This window comes from Lynx rufus, unplaced genomic scaffold (genome assembly GCF_022079265.1).
Source record: "Lynx rufus isolate CCGP_SWC_20201006 ecotype Redwood Valley unplaced genomic scaffold, mLynRuf1.p SCAF_18, whole genome shotgun sequence".
NCBI lineage: Eukaryota > Metazoa > Chordata > Mammalia > Carnivora > Felidae > Lynx > Lynx rufus.
The window spans coordinates 5,208,967-5,232,081 of NW_025814832.1; the positions used below are offsets into that span (position 1 = coordinate 5,208,967).

Sequence of the window (23,115 nt, forward strand, 5' to 3'; positions counted from 1 at the left end):
CCAAAAATCAATTCCACCTTCCATAAGGAGATTTCCCACGGAGGGGACTCAGGCTGACGTGAGAATATAGTACTTTATTGGTAACGCGGGTTGAAATCTCGACTCTTGCTGTTTAACTACCTGCGGGGCACTGGGCCAATTTCATTATGACCGCGTTTCTTGTCTGTAAAAGGGTGGTATTTACAGTACCTACTTCACAGGTTCCCGGGAGAATTAAAGCAGTTAATAGATAATAAAGCATTTGGAACAGTGCCAGGTACATAACAAATGTTCAATACTCGTTAGCCGTGGTTCCCGCAAACTTGTTGCAGGCCCCGAGGGAAGTCCCAAGAAAACACCAGAAACCGTGAGGAGGCTCAGTGACAGCGCGGGTGAATTCCGCCTCAGGCCACCACCGCCGCTGCAGGGCCTAGGCGCCAAGGCCCCGAGGAAGCCTGATTCCAAAACGCTCCACTCACCTCTCCCCTCCGCACTCGCGGCCGGCTCCTTCCGGTCGAGCCTGAGGCTCCAGGTAACTAAGGGAAACCTGAGGAGGGACTTCCTGAGGCCAGGCAACCGAGACAACTTTTCTTGACGGTGTGTGTGGGGGGTGGGGGGGGTCTACCGGAAGCGGGAGGGACAGGATACTCGACTCTCCAGCTGCCAGCGGTACCCTCTCCTCAGGGTGAAGCAGCCCTCCAGCCCACGCCCGAGCTGCTTGGGGGAGGCGTCGGTCAAAGGAACGAGGGCCGCCCGCGGGCCGGTGGGGGCGGGGCCGGACCAAGCCCCGCCCCCTGCCCGCCGGGCTCGAGCCCTGAGCGGACGCGTCTGGCCGACGCACCGAAGCCCCAGCAGCCAATCGGGAGGCGTGGAGCGGGTTCAAATAAAGAAGGCGGGTGAAGATGGCGTCACCTCTTGGGTCTGGGAGGTGATCGACCCCGTATTCTGTGGTGAAAATGTGGCGGGTGAAAAAACTGAACCTTAGCCTGTCGCCTTCGCCCCAGTCGGTGAGCAGGGGAGCCTCAGGGACAGAGAGAGCTGGATCGGGGCTTCGGTGGGGGAGACGCCGGCGACGCCGAGTGTCGGGGAAAGCTGGGTCCAGCCTGGGGACCGCGATGTGTGTGGAGTCTTATTGGTCCCGCAACTTCAGCGCCATTGGGGTGGAAGTCTACTCTTCCTATTGCCCCCAGGAGCTTATTAGAGAGGGAAGACCCAGCTCAGGCTTTCTCACACTCTGTTCTTTCTCAGGGAAAACCAGCTATGAGAACTCCTCTCCGAGAACTTACCCTGCAGCCTGGTGCCCTCACCAACTCTGGAAAAGGGCCCCCCGGATGCTACTCGCCGACTTCATCACTGTGCAAGCTGGGACTGCAGGTGAGATTCGACTGGGCTCTCTGCCGAGGCCGAGGCCTCAGAGGAACAGAGGGCCAAGGCTGGAACATAATTAATAACGGTAATGAAGTCTTCTACCTTAGTGACATCCATTTACAGCTATTCAGGCCAACAGAGAGGTGCCCTAGGGTGGTTAAAGGAAATCCACTGAGAACCCGGACCTCTATTTGGCTGTTAGTTTTTCTCACGTCTTCCCCCGTTAAACTTTTACCAAAGTACTGAGAAATACTATCGCTTTGATTAGTGGTTTCCCCCTAAACGTGGGCTCACTCAAGCAGAGATCAGTTGGCTGCGGTAGTGAGGCAATATTCATATCCATTCCAAGAAGTAGTCAGAACTCTTCCTGGAGTCAAGTTACCCCACTGGAAGGCAGGGTACTTGGATCATCTTCACTTAAACTAGCCCCTGGTAGAAGTGCCCTCACTGAGTTGTCCATGTGTCAAAAGTCTTGAGAGAAGTACCCATGTATAAACTGCTTTTCAGTTGCTGTAAAAACTTGCCGAAGAAGGAGATTGACCCCTCTATAAGGTTCCTTGAAGAAATTTCTTTTAGAACTTAACTGCCTGGGAAAATTGTTTTCCTGAAGAAATCACTTTTTCTTTCTTTCTGATAATGAGAACTAAGTGGGTTACCATATTTTCCCTTTTGCTCTGGCTTCTAAAAAGCTCAGGGTCAAATTTGATCATCAGGTGTAGCTACTATTACTCTTTGAAATACGAAAATCTGCTTTCTTTTTCTTTCTTGACTATGATTTTGTATTCATTAAGTTGATCTGTCCATCTATCTTCTTTTTTATGCAGCCTGAACTATTTTTGGAAGATGGGATATAAATAAAATAGGTTAGAGGAGGAAAGAAGAAAATGTAAAAACAGAATCTTAAGCGGCCTGAATAACAGATGTATGAGGGTAGCAGCCTTTCTTGAAAACACTGTAACACCAATAGAACTTTCTGGGATGAAAGGGGTCCCTGGGTAGCTCAGTCAGTTAAGCGTCCAACTCTTGATTTCCTCTCAGGTCATGATCTCACAGTCATGAGCTCCAGCTCCATGTTGGGCCCTGTGCTGAGCCTGGAGCCTGCTTGGGATTCTCTTTTGCCCGCATGTGCGCTCGCTCTCTCTCTCTCTCTCTCTCTCTGTCTTTCAAAATAAACGTACATTAAAAAAAAAAAAACCTTTCTGGGACGATGGAAATGTTTGATAATCTGTGCTGTCCAGTCTGGTGGCTATTAGTTATGTGGGTATTGAACACTAGTAGTGTTGCATCCACACGACTCCTGAAACAGAATGCTACGGGCACCAGTGACAGTCACAACAAAGTTTATTACAATGAGAGGCAAGGCCGACCGATCGGGACCAACACTCTTGATAAGAGTGCGGCCCCGAACAGCCGGGGTACAGAGTTTTTATAACCGATCACATCGTTTTATCATCACCTGGGAACAGAACAAAGAAACAGGTTCCAGATGAGTTAGAAACAGTTGCCTAATGAGGTGTTTACTTTAGACTTTCTGCCTCTAAGTTGCAACCAGTGGATCTCCTTGACCCTGCCTCTGATGCTCTTTTCTTTGAACTTTTGTTTCCTTAATTGGTGAAGCCTAATTTACAAGGGTATGAGGCGTAGTTTACCAGAGCAAAGCAAGGCTTAACCTTCAGTGTCAACACAAAGCTGTTATTTTTCAAGCTAAGCATTAGCCCTACACTACAATTTAACCCTTACAGTAGTTAATGTGACTGAGGAACTAAATTTTTAGTTTTATTTAATTTTAATTTACCAAATTAGATAGTATAGCTTAGACAAAAAGAAAAGTACCTAGTGGGAACTGATCTTCATAGAACTTGATAGAATGTAACCATAGCCATTTAATCACAGTAGCAGAATAGAATGGAATGGAATTTAGGTCTCCCTTCTGCTACCTCCTGATACGCTCAGCTACATAGACAAAAAGAGTTTTTCTCCCAACAAAATAACTATTTATTGCTAAAAAAATTTTTTTTTAATCTTTATTTTAGAGAGAGAGAGAGAGAGAGAGAGAGTGTGAGTAGGGGAGGGGCACAGAGAGAGGGAGACACAGAATCCGAAGCAGGCTCTAGGCTCTGAGCTGTCAGCACAGAGCCCAATGCAGGGCTCAAACTCACCAACCGTGAGATCATGACCTGAGCTGAAGTCGAACGCCCAACCGACTGCGCCACCCAGACACCCCACTATTTTTTGCTTTTTAAATTTTTGATTATTTAGGGGTACCTGGAGGGCTCAGTGGGTTAAGTATCTGACTCTTGATTTTGGCTCAGGTCATGATCTCACGGTTCTTGAGATCCGGCGTTCCCGTTGGGTTCTGTTACAGCTCAGAGCCTGCTTTAGATTCTCTCTCCCCCTCTCTCTCTCTCTCAAAATAAACAAACATTAAAAAAAAAAGAGACAATCCTTTCTTGTTTTTTTTTTTTTTTTTGGCGGGGGCGTGGGGTGGGGTGCAGTACAGGGGAGGAGAGAGCAGGGGAAGGGCAGAGAAAGGAGAGAGAGAATCCCAAGCAGGCTCTATACTGATAACCCGAGGGCAGGGCTTGAACTCCAGAACCGAACTGTGAGATCCTGACCTGAGCCGAAATAAAGAGAAGCTTAACCAACTGAGCCACCCAGGTGCCCCCTTTCTTGCATCTCTTTATGTGTTATCTGTCTGTATGTGTTTATATCCACACACATCCATATATTATCATACTTTTATTTTAGAGGTAGAGTGAGCAGGGGAGAGGGGCAGAAGGAGAGAGAGAATCTTAAGCAGGTTTCCCACTGAACGCTGAGCCAACTTGGGCTTGATTTTACGAACCTGGGATCATGACCTTAGCTGAAATCAAGAGTTGAATGCTCAACCAACTGAGGTACCCAGGCGTCTCTCCTTAAGTGATATTTAAAAAGAATAAATAGGAACTTGGTAAACACAGCAAAAACTGTAAGGTGCACTTTTGCATTCCTAAAAGTCTTTGGTTTGTTTAGTCTCTGGGCTATTTAATGCAGACTGATTTATGTTTTGTATATCCTATCTTTCTTTTTGTTGGTTTTTACCACATATCTTTTTGACATCCCTTTATTTTCTACTTTTCCTTTAAAACACTTTGAAAGAAAAACTTCAAAATTGAAATAAAATATATGAAAGTACATAAAACATACAACTTAACAAATTTGTATAAAGTACCCATCATAGTAACCAACACCCAGTCAGTATTTAGGACATTGCCAGCATATCGGAAGCCCATTTTAGCTCAACCTTATTTTTTAAAGCTTCATCCACTGCTGTAAATGAGATTTCATGTAAGTCTGATTTTTTTTTTTTTTTAATAATGGGTCTTTATATCAAGCTTCTAAAATGGTTTTTATCTTCTGGGGCTCCTGGGTGGCTCAGTCGGTTAAATGTCTGACTTTGACTCAGGTCATGATCTCGCAGTTTGTGGGTTTGAGCCCCACTTCCGGCTCTCTGCTGTCACCGTGGAGCCTACTTCCGATTCTCTGTCCCCTGCCCTTCCCCCACTCATTCTCTTTCTCCTTCTTTCTCTCTCCCTTTCTCTCAAAAATAAATAGACATTAAAAATATTAAAATAGTTTTATCTTCCTTATGGTTCAGAAATTTTATTTTTTCTTATCAATCTTGCTTGGAACTTGGTGAGCCATTTCAATATGCAAACTCTGGTCTTTACCTCAGAGACATTTTCTTCTTTTTTTTTAATTTTTTTTTTTAACGTTTATTTATTTTTGAGACAGAGAGAGACAGAGCATGAAGGGGGGAGGGGCAGAGAGAGAAGGAGACACAGAATCGGAAGCAGGCTCCAGGCTCTGAGCCATCAGCCCAGAGCCTGACGTGGGGCTCGAACTCACGGACCGCAAGATCGTGACCTGAGCTGAAGTCGGACGCTTAACCGACTGCGCCACCCAGGCGCCCCGACATTTCCTTCTAATATTTGTTAATTAGTGCCTCCTATAAGTATTCTCTTTTTTTCATGGAACTTCTTTTCCTCGTGTGTTAGGTTTAGTGGGTTTATCTTCCAGTTCTTTTAGCTTTTCCCTAAGATATACATTTCTTTGCATTTTTGTCTTTGCTTTAAAATACTCTTCCACTTGGGCGTCTGGGTGGGCTCAGGCAGTTAAAGCCTACTCTTGGTTTCCGCTCAGGTCATGATCTTGTGGTTCATGGATTCAAGCCCACATCAGGCTCTGTGCTGGCAGTGTGGAGCCTGTTTTGGACTGTCTCCCTCCCTCTCTGCTCCTCCCCTGCTTATGTATGCTCTCTCTCAAAATAGATAAACTTTTAAAAATTATAAAAATAAAAAAGATATTTTTCCACTTGATTACCCAGGCCAGTAATTTGAGCCTCAACTCTGACCATCCTCTTTCAGTTCATTTAATGAGTTTTTTTTGCTTAAAAGCTCATTTTTGTTGTTGTTTCTAAAAGTAATTTTTATTATTTTCAGAAGGTCTTGGGGCATGTGAGTGGCTTAGTCGGTTAAGTGTCCGACTTTAGCTCAGGTCATCATCTCGTGTTTCGTGAGTTTGAGCCCTGCATTGGGCTCTGTGCTGACATCTCAGAGCCTGGAGCCTGCCTTGGATTCTGTGTCTCCCTCTCTCTCTGCCCCTCCCCTGCTCATGCTCTGTCTCTCACTCAAAAATAAACATTAAAAAAAAAAAAGTCTTTGTGTATGTGTGCTGTATTTGAATTGTCTTACCTTGTCGTCTCTTTCTTCCATCAGCTGTTTATTTTATTTTTTTTATTTTTTTTAACGTTTTTTATTTATTTTTGAGACAGAGAGAGACAGAGCATGAACGGGGGAGGGGCAGAGAGAGAGGGAGACACAGAATCGGAAGCAGGCTCCAGGCTCCGAGCCAGCAGCCCACAGCCAGACGCGGGGCTCGAACTCACGGACCGCGAGATCGTGACCTGAGCTGAAGTCGGACGCTTAACCGACTGAGCCACCCAGGCGCCCCCCATCAGCTGTTTTGTTAGGGTTTACTTTACTATCTTAGGGTTTGCCCTTTCTCCGGCTATTAGATCCATTTAAGTACATTCATATTTTCTTTTTCTTGTTCATTGAGTCTCAGGTACCAGCAACCCTGCAGGTGGTAGAAGGTACAGTGGGTCTTTGTCCCTGTGAACCGGCATATGGGGGTTATCAGTCCTTTATGAGGGTACCAGCAGGAAGTCTCTCTGCTTTTCATTTTCCTCTGCTACAAAGGTTAGAGCTCTTCAAATCCCAAGGGTTGAATGGATTCAACTCCTGTGTTTAGGACACATTCAGCTCTTGGGGCCAGGGAGACTAGGTCACTAGTGCAGGTTGACGTTGCCCTTTTTCCTAGGGTTTGTGGATCTCTGTGGGCCCCAGCAAGACATTACACTAACTCTGGTCCCCAGTTTTTCATCTGTTCTAGAAGAGAAAATCTTGTAGCAACTCTAGAGTCTGGCAGAGCTTACCTCAGGATCCTCTCTCAAAGGAATGGGAGGGAGGGGTTGGAGACAAGTGGGGTCACATTCAAGCTACCATCTCCCCATGATATGAATAGATTATCTCAGCCTTGTTTATACTGTAGACTGATTCACTTGGAAAAAACCTAAGATGACTTCCCAGCTTTAGTTAGGGTTTAGTTTAGGTTTAGGTTAGGGTTTCTTTAGTGAGCAGCCAGGCTTAGCCAATTTTTACCTAAGCAGAGGTAATGAAAACTCTTTGTGTTCAGACAGTATCCTATACCTGTAATTATATGTTGGGAACTAGAAATGACTGCCTTGGCCAACTACTTCTGTTTCTTTTGGCAGGAAGGCAACAACAATGCATCACCAGTGGATTTTGTCAATGCCAAGAGGACAGATTCCCCTTCAGAACAGTTCAGCCATCCCTCAAAGTGGCTAGAAGCTTGTCAGCATGAATCAGATGAGCGGCTCATAGATCTGAATCCCCAAACCAACTCTACTCCCAAAACATCTGAGGAAGCAGTAGACCCACTGGACAACAATGTGGTTAAAACCATGGTCCTCGTATCCTCTCCAGTGGGGCAACAGCAAGTTACCCTTGAGGCTCATTTAGATTCCATGACAGAGACAAACAGCTTCTCTCCAGATGAGTCTTTGAGGCCAGGAGATCTGCTAAGAGAGGGGGTGGCGGCCTGCATAGAAGACAGCTTTTCAGAAGTTGTTCCTGCTACGTCTGAGAAATGTACATTTCAGCGTCCTCCATCCCATGTCTTGGAGTGTCTGCCAAATCCCTGTTCTGGGCAACAGCCACACTGCTCCAAAGAAAGCCTCAGGGATGATGGGACTGAGGCTGTGCCTGAGGACTTAGTCCCTTCCGAAAGAAATACCTTCTTGCCTTCCTCCAGGCTCTGGCTCTCCCCTTCAACTGCCTTAGCAGCAGATGTCCCTGGCACTCATGTGGACCCAGGGGAGGAAATTGTAGAGCACAGCGCTGTAGAGGAAAGAGAACTGAGCTTTCCCACACTCCCTGAGGAGGGTGAATTAGGAGAACAAGCACTTGTCTCAAATATGGAAGCTATTCCATCCACATGCCTGACCCCAAATCCAGGAGAAATGGAATCCCAGGCTGCTCCAAGCCCAGCAGTAAAAGATGCTGGTAGGATTCTTGTCTCTGATACAGGGCCGTGGATGTCCCCACTGGCTTGGCTGGAAAAAGGTGTGAATACCTCGGTCATGCTGGAAAATCTCCGCCAGAGCTTATCCCTCCCCTCTGTGCTTCGGGACGCAGCGATTGGCACTACCCCTTACCCTACTTGCTCGGTGGGGACTTGGTTTACTCCCCCAGCAGCGCAGGAAAAAAGTACAAACACCTCCCAGACAGGCCCAGTGGACATCAAGGATGGTACTTCTGAGACAGAGCACCTCCTATGGGGGTAAGTGTCCCGGTAACTTTGTGCCTCCTGGGTTCCATTAATCTGGACCTGCCACTCCCATCCCTTTCCCTTTCTTCTCCTCATGTTCTTCTCTTGCTGCAGCAGCCATCCTCCAGATCTGACTGCCTTATCTCGACATGACCTAGAAGATAACCTGCTGAACTCTCTTGTCATTCTGGAGGTTCTCTCCCGCCAGCTGCGGGACTGGAAGAGGCAGCTGACTGTCCCTCACTCAGAAGTTCAGGACAGTAGCACACAGACTGACACCTCTCCCAGTGGGGTAAGAAAGCTCTTCTTCCCAGTGGGCCTTTTCCTTAGAATATGTATGCTGAGGATCTGGAAAATCCCTTAAAGCTGTGGGTACTCACTTTACTCCTGGGATACATCAAGACTTTCCGAGGGAATATATGCAAGGAAAATTTTAAAGGAATCAGTTTCTAGGTCTTCATCTTCCACATGTACTTTTGACCAATTTTTTTTTCTTTCCTACTTTCCCATTCTCAACTGCCCTTGCCCCCTTTACTGAAGAACAGCATATTTACTACCTATCCTGAATCTTACATTGTCAAGGAATAGCAATCAAAGGACAATAGAAAATGTTTGTGTACATGCTGAGAAAGCAAATGACTGCAATGGTTATGTAACACCATTTTTGCATGCTTTCAGCAAAATTGAAGGAAGACTTTAATTATATTTGTGGATCATTAAAAATTTTTGATGAAAGTTTACTATGAGATTTTTGGCATGGATCTCCAAAGGAGCTCGTAGATTGGGTGACACGCCCTCCTCTCTTTCTCCATTCCTACCTCCATTCCTCCCATTATTTATGTGAAGAAGATTCTGAGTGCTTATATCTATAAGAAAAGAAATAGGTATAGAATTGTCACTGAGCCATGTTTTATTGTAGGAATTACAGTAATCCACAGACACATGAACTAATATGGGGAAGGAAGCTATATCCATTTCATTAACAGACGATTCCCAATAAAATTTTTACTGAGTAAAATGGACTTCTGCTGTTGCAGTGATATTGATGAATAATAGACTTTAAGTATGTTACAGACTTAAGATATATTACATTAGGATAAAAGTCTGAGAGGAGTAAACATGCAATTTTAAGGAGAAGGGCTGATAAAAAATGTCTGACTGTTTAAGAAGAGTTTGTGCATGGGTGCCTGGGTGGCCTAATCGTTAAGCATCTGACTTCGGCTCAGGTCATGATCTCACGGTCGGTGAGTTTGAGTCCCTCATCGGGTGAGCTCGTGCCCACTTCAGGTGAGCATGAGCCCTGCATCTGGTGATCACCAACCCCACTTCAGGTGAACACAAGCCCTGCTTCGGGTAAACAAAAACAAAACATGAGCCCTGTTTCAAGTGAGCCCTGCTACTCTCTCTCTCTCTCTCTTTCTCTGGGTGCTCACTTGCACCCTCTCTCTCTCAAAAAAAAAAAAAAAAAGAAGAAGAGTACATTTTTTTTCAAAATATTTTTTTAAGTGTATTTATTTATTTTGAGAGAGAGAGAGAACGCATATGGGAGGAGCAGAGAGAGAGAGAGAGAGAGAGAGAGAGAGAATCCCAAGCAGGCTGCACACTGTCAGCACTGTGTCCGATGCAGGGCTCTAACTCATGAACCATGACATCATGACTTGAGCTGAGATCAAGTGTCAGACGCTCAATTGACTGAGCCACCCAGGCGCCTGATTGGTGCATTTTTTTAATGGCATCAAATAGGCTTTAAATCATTATGCTAGATGTAGTATACCACTGGATATATTTAAGAGTGATCTAACAGTTTTATTTCAAATTATCAGTGTTTATAATATGGTTGAAATTATAGCCTTTGTAACAATTTAAACTTAAGCGTACTCAGTCTTTCAAAATTATTCTGAGAGATCTGAGAGAAAAATAGTTTAAAGACTACTGTTCTAGAGGATTCTGGTTGTGACAGCACAGACTGAGGAAGGAAGGGAATGGTGTCCAGGGAAGGAATGGAGAGCCTCAGTACTGGGGCCTTTGGGGTAATGGGTGGCTGCTGCTAAGAAGAGATGGTCTCCAGACGCCCAAAGACCTTGGGTTGAAAATATCCTCAAAATAAGACTTTACCTTTTGCCAGAATCCTGACCTTGTTCCCCATCCCCATCCCCATCCCCATCCCTGAGTCGGCCTTTCCCTGAAGCTTGCCAAATCCCTTTGGAGGCAACTGAAGCAGAGCCAAAGAGGGGAAGTGACAGCACCTTCAGCCATTCCCCATCACAATGCCCTGTCCTTGCCGCTTGGGTGCCCCCTTCACGCTAATCTCATCACTTGCCTGACTGCCCACCTCTGAGCACTAGTTGTACTCATAGAATACTCCGTGCCCCACTGCACAATGCAGGAGGGAATGATGACCGCCTCGCTGGGGAAGGGAGTGGTGAACTCCTCAAGATTATCTCCTTAAATCCAGACTTCTGTAACATCGTGACTCAGCACTGCTGCTCCGGCAGTGGGTTTTGTCTCAGACGATGGCTGCCTTTCAGCGGTAATGACGGCTCCCTGCTTTTCTCAGAACTTGAAAGTCCTCTGCATAGCATACTAATTTTTATCTGTGCCAACACAGCGAATAGACAGAGAATGAGAAAATAAAAATGACTAATAAATATTTGAGAAAGTTACTGGTAATCAGAGAATTGCAAATTGAAACAATGAGATGCTATTTTTGTCTAACAAAATAGTAAATAATAAAATAGATAATGCTGGCTAGCATTGTCCTGTTGTCAGTAGGATATATAAATTGGTTCAACCTTTTTTGAAAGTAAGACCCTTAAAGCATTTCAAACTTTTTGACTCAGTAGTTCTTCCTCGGATATATCCTTTTTTATTTTTTTAAAGTAATATTGTTCTTAAAAAAATTTTTTTTTAATGTTTATTTATTTTTGACAGAGAGAGAGACAGAGCATGAGCAGGGGAGGGGCAGAGACAGAGGGAGACAGAATCTGAAGCAGGTTCCAGGCTCTGCGCTGTCAGCACAGAGCCCGATGTGGGGCCCGAACCCACAGATCGTGAGATCATGATCTGAGGTGAAGTCGGATGCTCAACCAACTGAGCCACCTAGGCGCCCCAATATTATTCTTTAAAAACATTTTTTTTAATGTTTATTTTTGAGATAGAGAAAGAATTAGTGGGGGAGGGGCAGAGAGTGAGGAGACAGAGGATCTGAAGCAGGCAAGCTGACAGCAGAGAGCCCAGTGTGGGGTTCGAACTCCCAAATCATGAGATGATCTGAGCTGAAGTCGGACACTTAACCGACTAAGCCACCCAGGTACCCCCCCTTTTTTTTCAAATTTTAAAAAATGTTTATTTTTGAGAGAGAGAGAAAAAACGCAAGAGTGAGTGGGGGAGAGGCAGAGAGAGAGAGAGAGAGAGGGAGACACAGAATCTGAAGCAGGCTCCAGGCTCTGAGCTGTCAGCACAGAGCCCAACACAGGGCTCGAACTCATGAACTGCCTCCCTCCCCCTGCAGTCATGGTTTTTAAAGAAAGGAAATCAGAGTTCAGATAATCTCTGAGAAGTTTCAATGTGAGGTAAAATACCAGCAGAAGTTAAAAATGGGTGGTACTCTACTTTGATAGGTCCCCCTAAGCAGATGTCCCAGTTTCAGGCTATTCCAGTGAGGACAGTAAATAGAAATTCAGGGCTAAATAGGGGCGCCTGGGTGGCTCAGTCGGTTGAGCATCCGATTTTGGCTCAGGTCATGATCTCACAGTTCATGGGTTTGAGCCCTGCATCGAGTTCTGTGCTGACAGCTCAGAGCCTGGAGCCTGCTTCAGGTTCTGTGTCTCCCTCTCTCTCTGCCCCTTCCCCACTCACGCTCCGTCTCTCTCTGTCTCAAAAATAAATAAACATTAAAAAAAATTTTTTTAGGGGCGCCTAGGTGGCTCAGTAGGTTGAGCATCCGACTTCAGCTCAGGTCATGATCTCATGCTCCGTGAATTCGAGCCCCGCGTCGGACTCTGTGCTGACAGCTCAGAGCCTGGAGCCCGCTTCAGATTCTGTGTCTCCCCCTCTCTCTGCCCCTCCCCTGCTCATGCTCTGTCTCTCTGTCTCAAAAATAAATAAAAATTTAAAAAAAAATGTTTTTAAAGAAATTCAGGGCTAAATAACAGTATAATAAAATTAAATAATAAAAGCAGGACCACACATTCATTTTTATGTTATAATCTCAATTGTAGTTTTCTTAAGCATTACTGTCATTTATCATACCTAAAACACCATCAATATTAAGATATATACCAATTTCAGTGGCATTGTGTAAAAAGATAATCATCTTAAAATTCATTGAATATGGTAGTTTCTTTCTAAATCAGTCTGCAACTTTTTTTCTCTCTGACACCTGAGGGAAGTAATATATTCCACTTCTAGCAAATCCCTATAGTAAGGAAATCTCTGGAGTTATGTGGAAACCTTTTGGGGGTGGCTGCTATACTGTTGGTAAGATTCATTGCTCCAGGGGCGCCTGCCTGGATGGCACAGTTAAGTGTGCGACTCTGTTTTTTTTTTTTATTTTTTATTTTTTTCAACGTTTATTTATTTTTGGGACAGAGAGAGACAGAGCATGAACGGGGGAGGGGCAGAGAGAGAGGGAGACACAGAATTGGAAACAGGCTCCAGGCTCTGAGCCATCAGGCCAGAGCCTGACGCGGGGCTCGAACTCACGGACCGCGAGATCGTGACCTGGCTGAAATCGGACGCTTAACCGACTGCGCCACCCAGGCGCCCCAAGTGTGCGACTCTTGATCTCGGCTCAGATCATGATCTCATGGTTCCTGAGTTCGAGCCCTGCATTGGGCTATGCGCTGATGACGTGGAGCCTGCTTGGGATTCTGTCTCTCCTTCTCTCTGCGCTTTCTCCTCTTGTGTTCTCCCTCTCTCTCTCTCTCTCAAAATATAAATAATCATTGCTCCAGGTGGTAAAACTAATGGTTTCTTTTTCCATTTTATTCACTCTATATTTCCAAAATTTTACAATAAATGCATGTCATCCTTATAGTTAGAAAAAAAATAAGGTTATTTTGAAAAGGAATTTTTATGTGCCTCGATTTTTTTTTTTTTTTTTTTTTTTTTTTTGCTTGGCCTCATTGAGCTGTGAGCTTTGCTCTTGCTTTTAAAAAAATTTTTTTTTCAACGTTTATTTATTTTTTTGGGACAGAGAGAGACAGAGCATGAACGGGGGAGGGGCAGAGAGAGAGGGAGACACAGAATCGGAAACAGGCTCCAGGCTCCGAGCCATCAGCCCAGAGCCTGACACGGGGCTCGAACTCACGGACCGCGAGATCGTGACCTGGCTGAAGTCGGACGCCCAACCGACTGCGCCACCCAGGCGCCCCTGCTCTTGCTTTTAATAGGAGAGGCTCCTGTGTCTCAGTGGGTGGGAGGGGGAATGTGGTGCTGGCTGTGTATGATGCCTATGCAGAAGGCACAACTTTGTTTCTCTGACTAGATAAGTAAGAAACCTCAGCATCTTCAGGAGAGTCAAGAGATCGGACAGGCTCTGCAGCAGGCCAGGAATGCCATGGTAAGTTTTGATTATACCATCACTGGGTCTCCTGTGAACATCAAGCATGGAAAACCTTGGGTGGTTAGCAAATGGTGATACTCAGCTATGGTAGTAAAGGGAGGTTTCCAAACCTTTGTTAAGCACATCTCCCTCCTGGGAGCTTGAAATTGGGGTCAGTGGTTTTCCTCCCCAGTGTCCCTGTTACTTCCTACTTAGTGACTTTATTTGATCTAGCCTAACCACTTTTCCCTCTACAGCAGTCATGGGTGCTGGTTTCCAAAGAGCTGATATCCTTGCTTCATCTGTCTCTGTTGCACTTAGAGGAAGATAAAACTACCGTGAGTCAGGAGGTAAGCAGCATGAATATGAACGCAGAGGCCTCTGGTGAGACTGAAAGCCAAAAAAAGGAACTAGACACCATGTCTGAGTCTTGTCTTATAGTCTCGGCGTGCAGAAACCTTGGTCTCCTGCTGTTTTGATGTGTTGAAGAAAGTGAAGGCAAGGCTCCAGAGCCTCAAAGCAGAAAAGGAGGAGGCGAAACACAAAGAGGAAATGGCCGTCAGAGGCAAGGATGCGGTAAGGTGTCAGGCTTTTGTTCTTGGATGTGGGAGGTGTCTTCCCCAGGGTTCCTGCAGGAACATAAATTTCGCTTGCGACACAGGTGGGTGGCCTAAGAACTGCCAGCTCTGAGGAGTAATGAACTAAACTAAACTAAATAATAGTGGAGAGTTATGGCTTTTTGCGCTTTTTCACTCCTCTGCCCACCATGTCCTCACAACCTCTCCCCTTAATAGGCAGAGACTGTGCTAGAGGCTTTCTGTGCACGTGCCAGCCAGCGCATCAGCCAGCTGGAACAGGACATGGCTTCCTTGGGGGAATTCAGAGGCCTTTTGAAGGACACCCAGACCCAGCTGGTAATTTGAAGGCATTTTCTTTCCTGGGGTCCATACTGACATACCGGGAGGATGGCCATTATTTCCCCACTTTGTTCTTTCCAGAGGAAAGGGTCTCCATAGGCAATCCTTCTTGTGTAGGTAGGGCTTCATACTGAGCAAGAAGAGTTGGGTCAGCAGACAGCGAGTCTTACATCAAACTTACAACAGGACTGGATATCCATGCAGTTGGATGTGAGTATTTGGGGCCATCATATCACTCCTTTATGCACAGTCAGCCCTGTTGGGAGCCTTGCCTCAAACGTGCTTCCCTGACCTGCTTGCTTCCCCCGGTAGTATAAAACATGGACAGCTTTGCTGAGCCGGTCTCGAAAACTCACAGAGAAACTCATAGCCAAGAGCCGGCAGACCCTGCAGGAACGTGATGCTGCAGTTGAGGAAAAACAGCAGGTACAAACCAGGAGTGGGGGACTGCTTAGGCCTAAGGCCTAGTTTCCTCCTTCTCTTCAGAAGGACTTTCTAATGAGTGGTATCGTTAGCCTCTTACGCTGGACCTGTCTTTTTTTTCACTCTGGGTTTGGAAACCAGCCAGGTCCCTTCACTATAGATGGCCTTGGGCCCAGTTGTTTCCTTTGCTCTTTAGCACCTTCTTTAGCAACTTTTCTCCTCTTTCTACTTTTTCCTGAGGACCAGCCTGTTTCTGCAGTGTTGCTGCCTAGGAACAAGGTGCTTTGCTGTCCTGTCCAGAAAGAGAAGCTGGGCTGAGTCCTAGGATTCCTGATTCAGGAAAACCTGTGGTAGAAAAACGATCTTTTCTTCCTAGGTTTCCAGGGAGCTGGAACAAGTCTCTACCCATTTAGAGGAGTGCAAAGGCCAAATAGAACAACTGGAATTGGAAAACAGTCGCCTAGCAACAGGTAGGTGTGTGTGTGTGTGTGTGTGTGTGTGTGTGTGTGTGTGTGTGTGTGTATGCGCACATGTGAAAGCAGTTGTGCCCTGCTGAAGTTTGGGGTGTGGCAGTAGAGCCAGGGGGTGCTCTAGAGCACTTGTTTTGGAGCAGAAGTATGGGGAGGTTTTGGCCCGATGACTACATAGTGTCAATTAGGATACTTTTGGTTTAGATCTCCGGGCTCAGCTGCAGATCCTGGCCAGTGTGGAGAGTCAGCTAAAAGAGCTACAGAGTCAGCATGCCCATTGTACCCAGGACCTGGCCGTGAAGGATGAGTTGGTCTGCAAGCTTACCCAGAGCAATGAGGAGCAGGCTACTCAGTGAGTTCTGATCAGGCTATTGTGGCAGTAGGCGCCCAGGATATAGGACTGAAGGGGTCTAATATAAGGTCTCTGGCAGATGGCAAAAGGAAGAGGTGGCACTAAAACACATGCAGGCAGAGCTGCAGCAACAACAAGCTGTCCTGACCAAGGAGGTGCAGGACCTGAAGGAGACGCTGGAGGTAAGAAATGTGGCTTGGGGCAGGGGAACTGGTAGGAGTGTGACTTTCACCTAATGGTATTGAGGTGAGGTTTGAGACTGTGGACTGGAAAAAGCCTCTGTTCCCAGGGCTCTAAAATGTCCCACTTAGTCTCATTTTTCTCCCCTCCCTCTCTTGCTCCTTGCCTGCCTTCCTTTTCCTGTGTCCCCAGTTTGCAGACCAAGAGAATCAGGTTGCTCACCTAGAGCTGGGCCAGGTTGAGTGTCAGTTGAAAACCACACTGGAAGTGCTCCGGGAGCGCAGCCTGCAGTGTGAGGGCCTCAAGGACACTGTAGAGAACCTGAAGTAAGATTTCTGCCTTTTGGTGCTTCCCCTGCTAAGTGTTTATGTTTCCTGGGAACGTTTCTGGAAGCTAAAGTCTCCAAGAAGGAAGAGAGTGTATTGTTTCCTTTTTTTTTTTTTAATTTTTTTTTTTTTTTCAACGTTTATTTATTTTTGGGACAGAGAGAGACAGCATGAACGGGGGAGGGGCAGAGAGAGAGGGAGACACAGAATCGGAAACAGGCTCCAGGCTCTGAGCCATCAGCCCAGAGCCCGACGCGGGGCTCGAACTCACGGACCGCGAGATCGTGACCTGGCTGAAGTCGGACGCTTAACCGACTGCGCCACCCAGGCGCCCCATATTGTTTCCCTTTTTGAATGCAGCTCTGTATGGGGATTTGGGAGAGGTGTTCGGAGAAGGTTGCTTGGTCTTTGGCTGTTTTCTCTGTTCCTTCCTTATTTTAGGGCTAAACTGGCTAGTACCGTAGCAGAGAACCAGGAACAAGACCTGGAGAAGACACGTCAGTATTCCCAAGAGCTAGGGGTGCTAACTGAGCGACTCCAGAGACTGACTCTCTTCCTACAGGCAAAACTAAAGGAGAAGGTAGGATCCGGGGGTTCCTTCTGTTCCCTTCCAATCATATCTTCAAACAAAGACAGTTTTATTTCTTCCTTCCCAATCTGTATATCTTTTATTTCCTTTTCTTATCTTACTGCGTTAGCTAGAACTTCCACTATGATGTCGAAAAAGAGGGGTAGAAGGGGACGTCCTTGCTTTGTACCTGATCTTAGAGGGAAAGCTTGGAGTTTCTCTTCATCAAGTATGATGTTAGCTATAGGCTTTTGTTTAATTAAAAAAATTTTTTTTACATTTATTTTTGAGAGACAGAGCACAAGTGGGGGAGGGGCAGAGAGAGAATGAGACACAGTATCAGAAGCAGGCTCCAGCACAGAGCCCGATGTGGGGCTCAAACTCACAAATTGTGAGATCGTGACCTGAGCGAAAGTCAGATGCTGCTTAACTGACCGAGCCACCCAGGCGCCCCTAGCTATAGGCTTTTCTAGATATTGTTTATCAGGTTGAGGATGTTCCCCTCTATTCCTAGTTTACTGAGAGTTTTTCCAGTTGTATCTTTATTATATAGAATGGTCTTCCTAAAATGCTACTCTTGTTTCATCTCTGACCTTCACTGACTTTCAGTTGCCTATAAGACTTCTTCATCCTGTCACTTAAACTTTTCTTCATCTGTCTCCTGCCTCTCTGTTATGAACTCTTTACTCCAACTAGACTGCCTGTATACTACACACAGGTCCCATTTCTATTCACACCCAGGCTTGGGCTGTTACCACGTCCATTTTCCTCTGTTGTCCATTTTCCTCTGTCTTCAAACTGGAAATACCTTTTCCTTTCCTTATTTTCCTATTTCACCTTCTTTGAAATGTTCCACCATCACATGGACTCAGTAATCTCCTATTGTATTCGTCATGAACTTGCTCTCCCTTTTGCACTTGCCTTAGTTTCCCTTGGATATCCGGTCTCTTCAACTAGACTATATTTAAAGAAAGCAGAAATTTAGCCTTGCTTCTTTGACTTTCCCACAGTGCACACTAAACAATAAACTGTTGATATCTTTCCGAATAGAGACCTAGGGGCTCCTGGGGGGCTCAGTTGGTTAAGTGGCCAACTCTTGGTTTTGGCTCAGGTCATGATCTCAGGGTTCATGGGATCAAGCCCCGCATTGGGCTCTGAGCTGACAGCATGGAGCCTGCTTGGGATTCTCTTTCATTCTCTCTCTGCCCTTCCCCCGCTTCTCTCTCTCTCTCTCTCTCTCTCTCTCTCTCTCTCTTTCAAAATAAATAAATAAAGTTAAAAAAAAAAAGAATAGAGAGTTAATTAGCTTATTCAATAGTAAAAGATACACCCACGGTCCTAAAACCTGGAAGTGCTTATGATTTGACCCCAGTGTGTGCTGAGCACAGGAAATGCAAAGAATCCACAGCCTTACAGGGAAGGCAGATAGGTGTAAACTTGACATCTTGACTTGTGATCATGATAGATGTCTGCATGGATGACCACTGTGGGGGTACAGAAAAAACATCAGTTCTACCTTTGACAGTTAATATGTCTTCTCAAAGCAGGTAACAATTGGGCAGTCTTCAGGTTTGGAAGTTTGAAGGCCAAGGCGGGTGGGGGATTATGTAGGAAGACCTACCAGGTAGAGGGGAACAGTCTGTTAAAGTCAGAGACACACTGTGTGTACTTTTTTTGTGGTATCTACCTTGTAACATGACCTGGGTGAGGTGCTGGGACTACAAGTGAACAAGGCAGGGCCCTGCTCATATGGAATTTGGCAAGTTTGGGGACTGGGAAGTAGTTCTTCATAAATAGAGTATAAGAGCTACATGGGGCAAGAATGACAAGGAGGGGCACCTGGGTGGCTCAGTTGGTTCAGTGTCCGACTCTTGATTTGGCTCAGGTCATGATCTCACAGTTCATGGGATCGAGCCCCGCATGCCCTCTCCCTCTCTCTCTCAAAATAAACTTAAAAAAAAAAAAAAAAAAAAAAAAGAATGACATGGAGACAAGGCTAGGATAGTAGGCCAGAGGCCTGAAGGCTTGAACTAATGGCAATTATAAAAGGTAGAGGAGAGGATGGACTGGATGAATTCAATACCTATTAGGGAAATAGAAATAATAGACCAATTTGGTGTAGGAGTAAGTTGCAAGAGTGAATGATTATCTCTAGATTGCTGGAAAGATGATGATACTTTCTAGAACTGAGGGTGGCAAACTTTTCCTCTAAAGTACAATATAATCTTTTTGGCTTTGTGAGCCATGTTGTCTCTGTCTTAACTATTCAACTCTGCCTTTGTAGCTCAAGAGCAGCCATAGATAGTATGTATATAAATGGGATGGTTGTATTTCAATAAAACTTTATTTACCAAAACGGGTGGCAGGCCAGATTTGAACTGCAGGCTTAATTTGCTGCCACCTCCAGCCCCCCCTCTCAGATCGTAAATACAGGAGGAGGACCAGATTTTTGGTGGGATGGGACAGGGAAAATGGTGAGCTCAGCTTTATACATCTGAATGTCAGATTAACTATGGACCATTCTGGTAGATTTTCACAGGGATTTGAGCCTTTGGGTCTGGAGATTGGGAAAATAATACAGTTGAGAGAGACAGATTGAAAGGTTATCCACGTAGAAGTGGAGGTTGTGGAGTTCCCAAGGTGAGGCCACATGAGGAATGGATTAGAGTAGAAAGAAGGCCAAGGATGAACCAAAAGGACTCCCAAGAGTTTAAGGAAGGACCTATGGGTAGGTGAAATGGGAAGGTATGAGGCCTACCTGTGAAGGAGAGAGAGTCCTGTCCCAGAAGCTGAGGAAAGGACGTTTCTAAAGGAAGAACATGGTCATCGATTATCACATAGGTCAGGTAAAACAGCTGAAAAGTGTCCATTGCACTTGAAAGTAAGGATGCTGTTGGTGAACCAAACAAGAATTTTGGTAGAATGGTGGGGCAGAAAAGGCTGAGTGTAGTGGACTAAGGAGTCAGTAGATAGTGGCAATTTTAGGCAGGAAATGTAGGGTTTTTTAGGGTTAAAAAATTTTTTTTTCAATGTTTATTTATTTTTGAGAGAGAGAGAGACAGACAGAGACAGAGCATGAGCGGGGGAGGGGCAGAGAGAGAGAGGGAGACACAGAATCTGAAGCAGGCTCCAGGCTCTGAGCTTTCATCACAGAGCCTGACGTGGAGCTCGAACCCATGAACTGTGAGATCATGACCTGAGCTGAAGTCAGACGCTTAACTGACTGAGCCACCCAGGTACCCCAGGAAATGCAGGTTTGTTTTTTTTTTTATTTTGTTTGTTTTTCTTTTTCTTTTTTCTTAATAGAAGGGAAAGAGAAAGGGCAATTTTAAGATGGGATTTAAGGTAAGAAGAAGGTTTCTGTTTTTAGTTGTTATTGTTTTAGTGAGAGAAGTTATTCAGGGAAAGTTGCTGAGGAGTTGAAGATAGAGAAAAAAAGGAGGAGATAGAATAACATTCCAAAGGAGACGGCTGGTGAGTACCTGGAAGTTTAGGAAATCATGAACCCCGAAGAGCAGCTGATAATTTTTCTCCTTTATCTTTAGGCTGAAGCAGAGACCCTCCCAGTAAGCACAGCCTGTGCTCCTACCCAGGAATACCCTCCACCTGCTGACAGTGCCTTCTTGGGAAACATCTTGACAGCAATGGCAGATGAAGGTTAAAGGCCCTGGAATTTAAGGGTGGGAAAGTTGTGACCTTGCCCCTGATATCTTCAGCTGTTGAAGATACCCACCAACAGACTTCTGTCTCCCTGGCTTCTATTATGGCAGACCCTTGACCGGGTCACCAGAGGAGCCTTCTACCTTGGTTGGTTTTTGTTTTAGAGCCAGAAGCAGCTCCTGTGCCCTTGCTTGGAAGTGACAAGAGTGCTTTCACCAGAGTAGCTTCAATGGTTTCCCTTCAGCCTACAGGTTAGGATGGGCTCCAGGGATCCTGCCTCATTTCTAGATCTGGTACTAATGATAAAGACTAAAGCAGTGAGAGGTACTTTGCTCTAAAAACCTCAATTTTACATGGGCTCATTTTGTTTCTGCCTTTTGGGATCTGCAGTGTTCCGGACATTCAAATCCTATGGGTGGGGAACATGGATAAGAGTTGTGGCAATGATGGCTACACACACTTCTTCCTTCCAGAGCCAAAGGGCTCTATCTCCAGCTAGGACTTGCTCTTTCAGAGACCCCAGGCATGGAGAAGAGCCTGGCAAAAGTGGGTACAATGACTCTGGAGCTGCAAAGCCTGTGTTCTCTGCTGCAAGAGTCTAAAGAAGAAGCCATCAGGACTCTGCAGCGAAGGATGTGAGTGGAGGGCAGTCTTGATTAGAGAGGACAGGTCAAGTGAGATAGGTCAAGGGCCCAGCCAGTGCCTGAGAAGACAGAAGTAATGCTGAATTCTTCCCTCCCCTAGTTGTGATCTGCAGGCTAGGCTACAGGCCCAGGAAGAACGACATCAGGAAGCCCAGAAGGCAAAGGAAGCAGATATAGAGAAGCTGAACCAGACCCTGTGTTTGCGCTACAAGGTGAAGGAGGGGCCTGAAAGTGGGGCGATCAAGAACTGGGGCAGCTCTACTGGCCCACTGGGAGCCATGGTCTCTCCAGGAATCTGGGTGGTGGGGATTTTCCAACCATTGCCCTAGTTTTGCCCTTCCTGGGGTCAGACATTTCACATGTTTGGGAATTAGCTATGGGCTGACCCATCTGCCAGGCTGACCTAGAAGTCAGGAACTCTGGCGGAACTCTCTCAACACTGAAATGTGCCTGCTTAACATAGCCCTGGAGGAAGAACTGGGGTGTTATCAATTGGTATTACTGGAGTTAAACATGGGTCCTATCTCCTGGCAAGGGCTGCCAAGAAGCCAGCTCTTCCAGTACTTCTTACCTCCCTTTCCCTCACAGAATGAAAAGGAGCTCCAGGAAGTGATAAAACAGCAGAACGAGAAGATCCTAGAGCAGATAGACAAGAGTGGCGAACTCATAGTACGTTCAGGATGATGCCTGGCCATCTGCCTTCTGTGTCACTGATAGCTAGAATCTCAAATATGGGAACTGGATCCCCTGGTCTACCCTTGGTCACTACATGGGATAAAAAGGATAGAGAGGCCCTTTGAGGGCACTGGGTACCTCTCCATTCTCATCCCCAGAGCCTTAGAGAGGAGGTCACCCAGCTCACCCGCTCACTTCGGCGTGCGGAGACAGAGACTAAGGTGCTACAAGAGACCCTAGCAGGTCAGCTGAATCCCGACTGTCAGCCTATGGCCACTAACTGGATCCAGGAGAAAGTGTGGCTCTCCCAAGAGGTGAGAGGTGACTCGGAGTTAACAAAGGAGCTGGGCACCTGGAGGGAACCCTAGGCTGTGCCTCTGCTGATATGGACATATCTACAGGTGGACAAGCTAAGGGTGATGTTCCTGGAGATGAAAAATGAGAAGGCAAAACTCATGGTCAAGTTCCAGAGCCATGTAAGAATTCCCTTGTCATTCCAGGGCCATTTCCCACTACTACTAGCAAGTGGTCTGCCATATTTTCCTTGCCCCACAAGCTATGCTGTTCTTCTGAGTATAGGCCTTAATGCAACCTATTTGCTTTCTAGAGAAACATCCTGGAGGAGAATCTTCGGCGCTCTGACAAGGAATTAAAGAAACTAGATGACATCGTTCAGCATATTTATGAGGTAAAGGAGGGAAGGAGTTGATGCAGCTAAGTCTCCTGGCACGGGGCTTGGCCCCAGGAAGTGCTGATGAGCATTGCTCTGGTTTTCAGCCGGTGCTGAGCACTGGGCCTGACTCACTGTTGCAGGCTTCCCTGTGGCTTCTGCTTTCTCCTCTCTGACTCAGTTGGTGCTCCCTGGGGCTGAGAGCCTTGGATTTGTGACCTTGAGCTGCCTTTTCTGTTTCTTTTTGCAGACTCTGCTATCCATCCCAGAGGTTGTGAGGGGTTGCAAGGAGCTACAGGGATTGCTGGAATTTCTGAGCTAAGAAACTGAAAGCTCGAATCCATTTCACCCCTTTTTACCTACTATACTCCCTTACCCCAACATCAGGACCAACCGGCATAGAGCTAGCTATGTTTAATGCTATTTAAATAAAGTATATTTAATGTA

The 23,115-nt window shown here is 45.9% G+C and overlaps 1 protein-coding gene across 2 annotated transcripts; it reads left to right on the plus strand.

The window, feature by feature from the left end:
* Nucleotides 1-836: 836 nt before the first annotated feature.
* Nucleotides 837-23,115, plus strand: SPAG5 (sperm associated antigen 5). Of its 2 annotated transcripts, none has more exons than XM_047080731.1 (24): nt 837-986; nt 1,228-1,353; nt 7,163-8,250; nt 8,356-8,530; nt 13,727-13,801; nt 14,041-14,133; nt 14,225-14,359; nt 14,578-14,697; nt 14,818-14,910; nt 15,013-15,126; nt 15,500-15,593; nt 15,798-15,945; nt 16,025-16,127; nt 16,318-16,451; nt 16,893-17,031; nt 20,565-20,676; nt 20,844-20,930; nt 21,194-21,314; nt 21,424-21,535; nt 21,912-21,992; nt 22,157-22,312; nt 22,400-22,474; nt 22,606-22,686; nt 22,919-23,115. In XM_047080731.1, exons 1-24 carry the CDS (start codon nt 936-938, stop codon nt 22,988-22,990), a joined length of 3,585 nt encoding a protein of 1,194 aa, XP_046936687.1. In that variant the 5' UTR covers nt 837-935; the 3' UTR covers nt 22,991-23,115. The 2 variants fall into 2 exon arrangements, with proteins under 2 accessions (XP_046936687.1, XP_046936686.1); XM_047080730.1 differs by having other exon boundaries at nt 838-986; nt 8,353-8,530.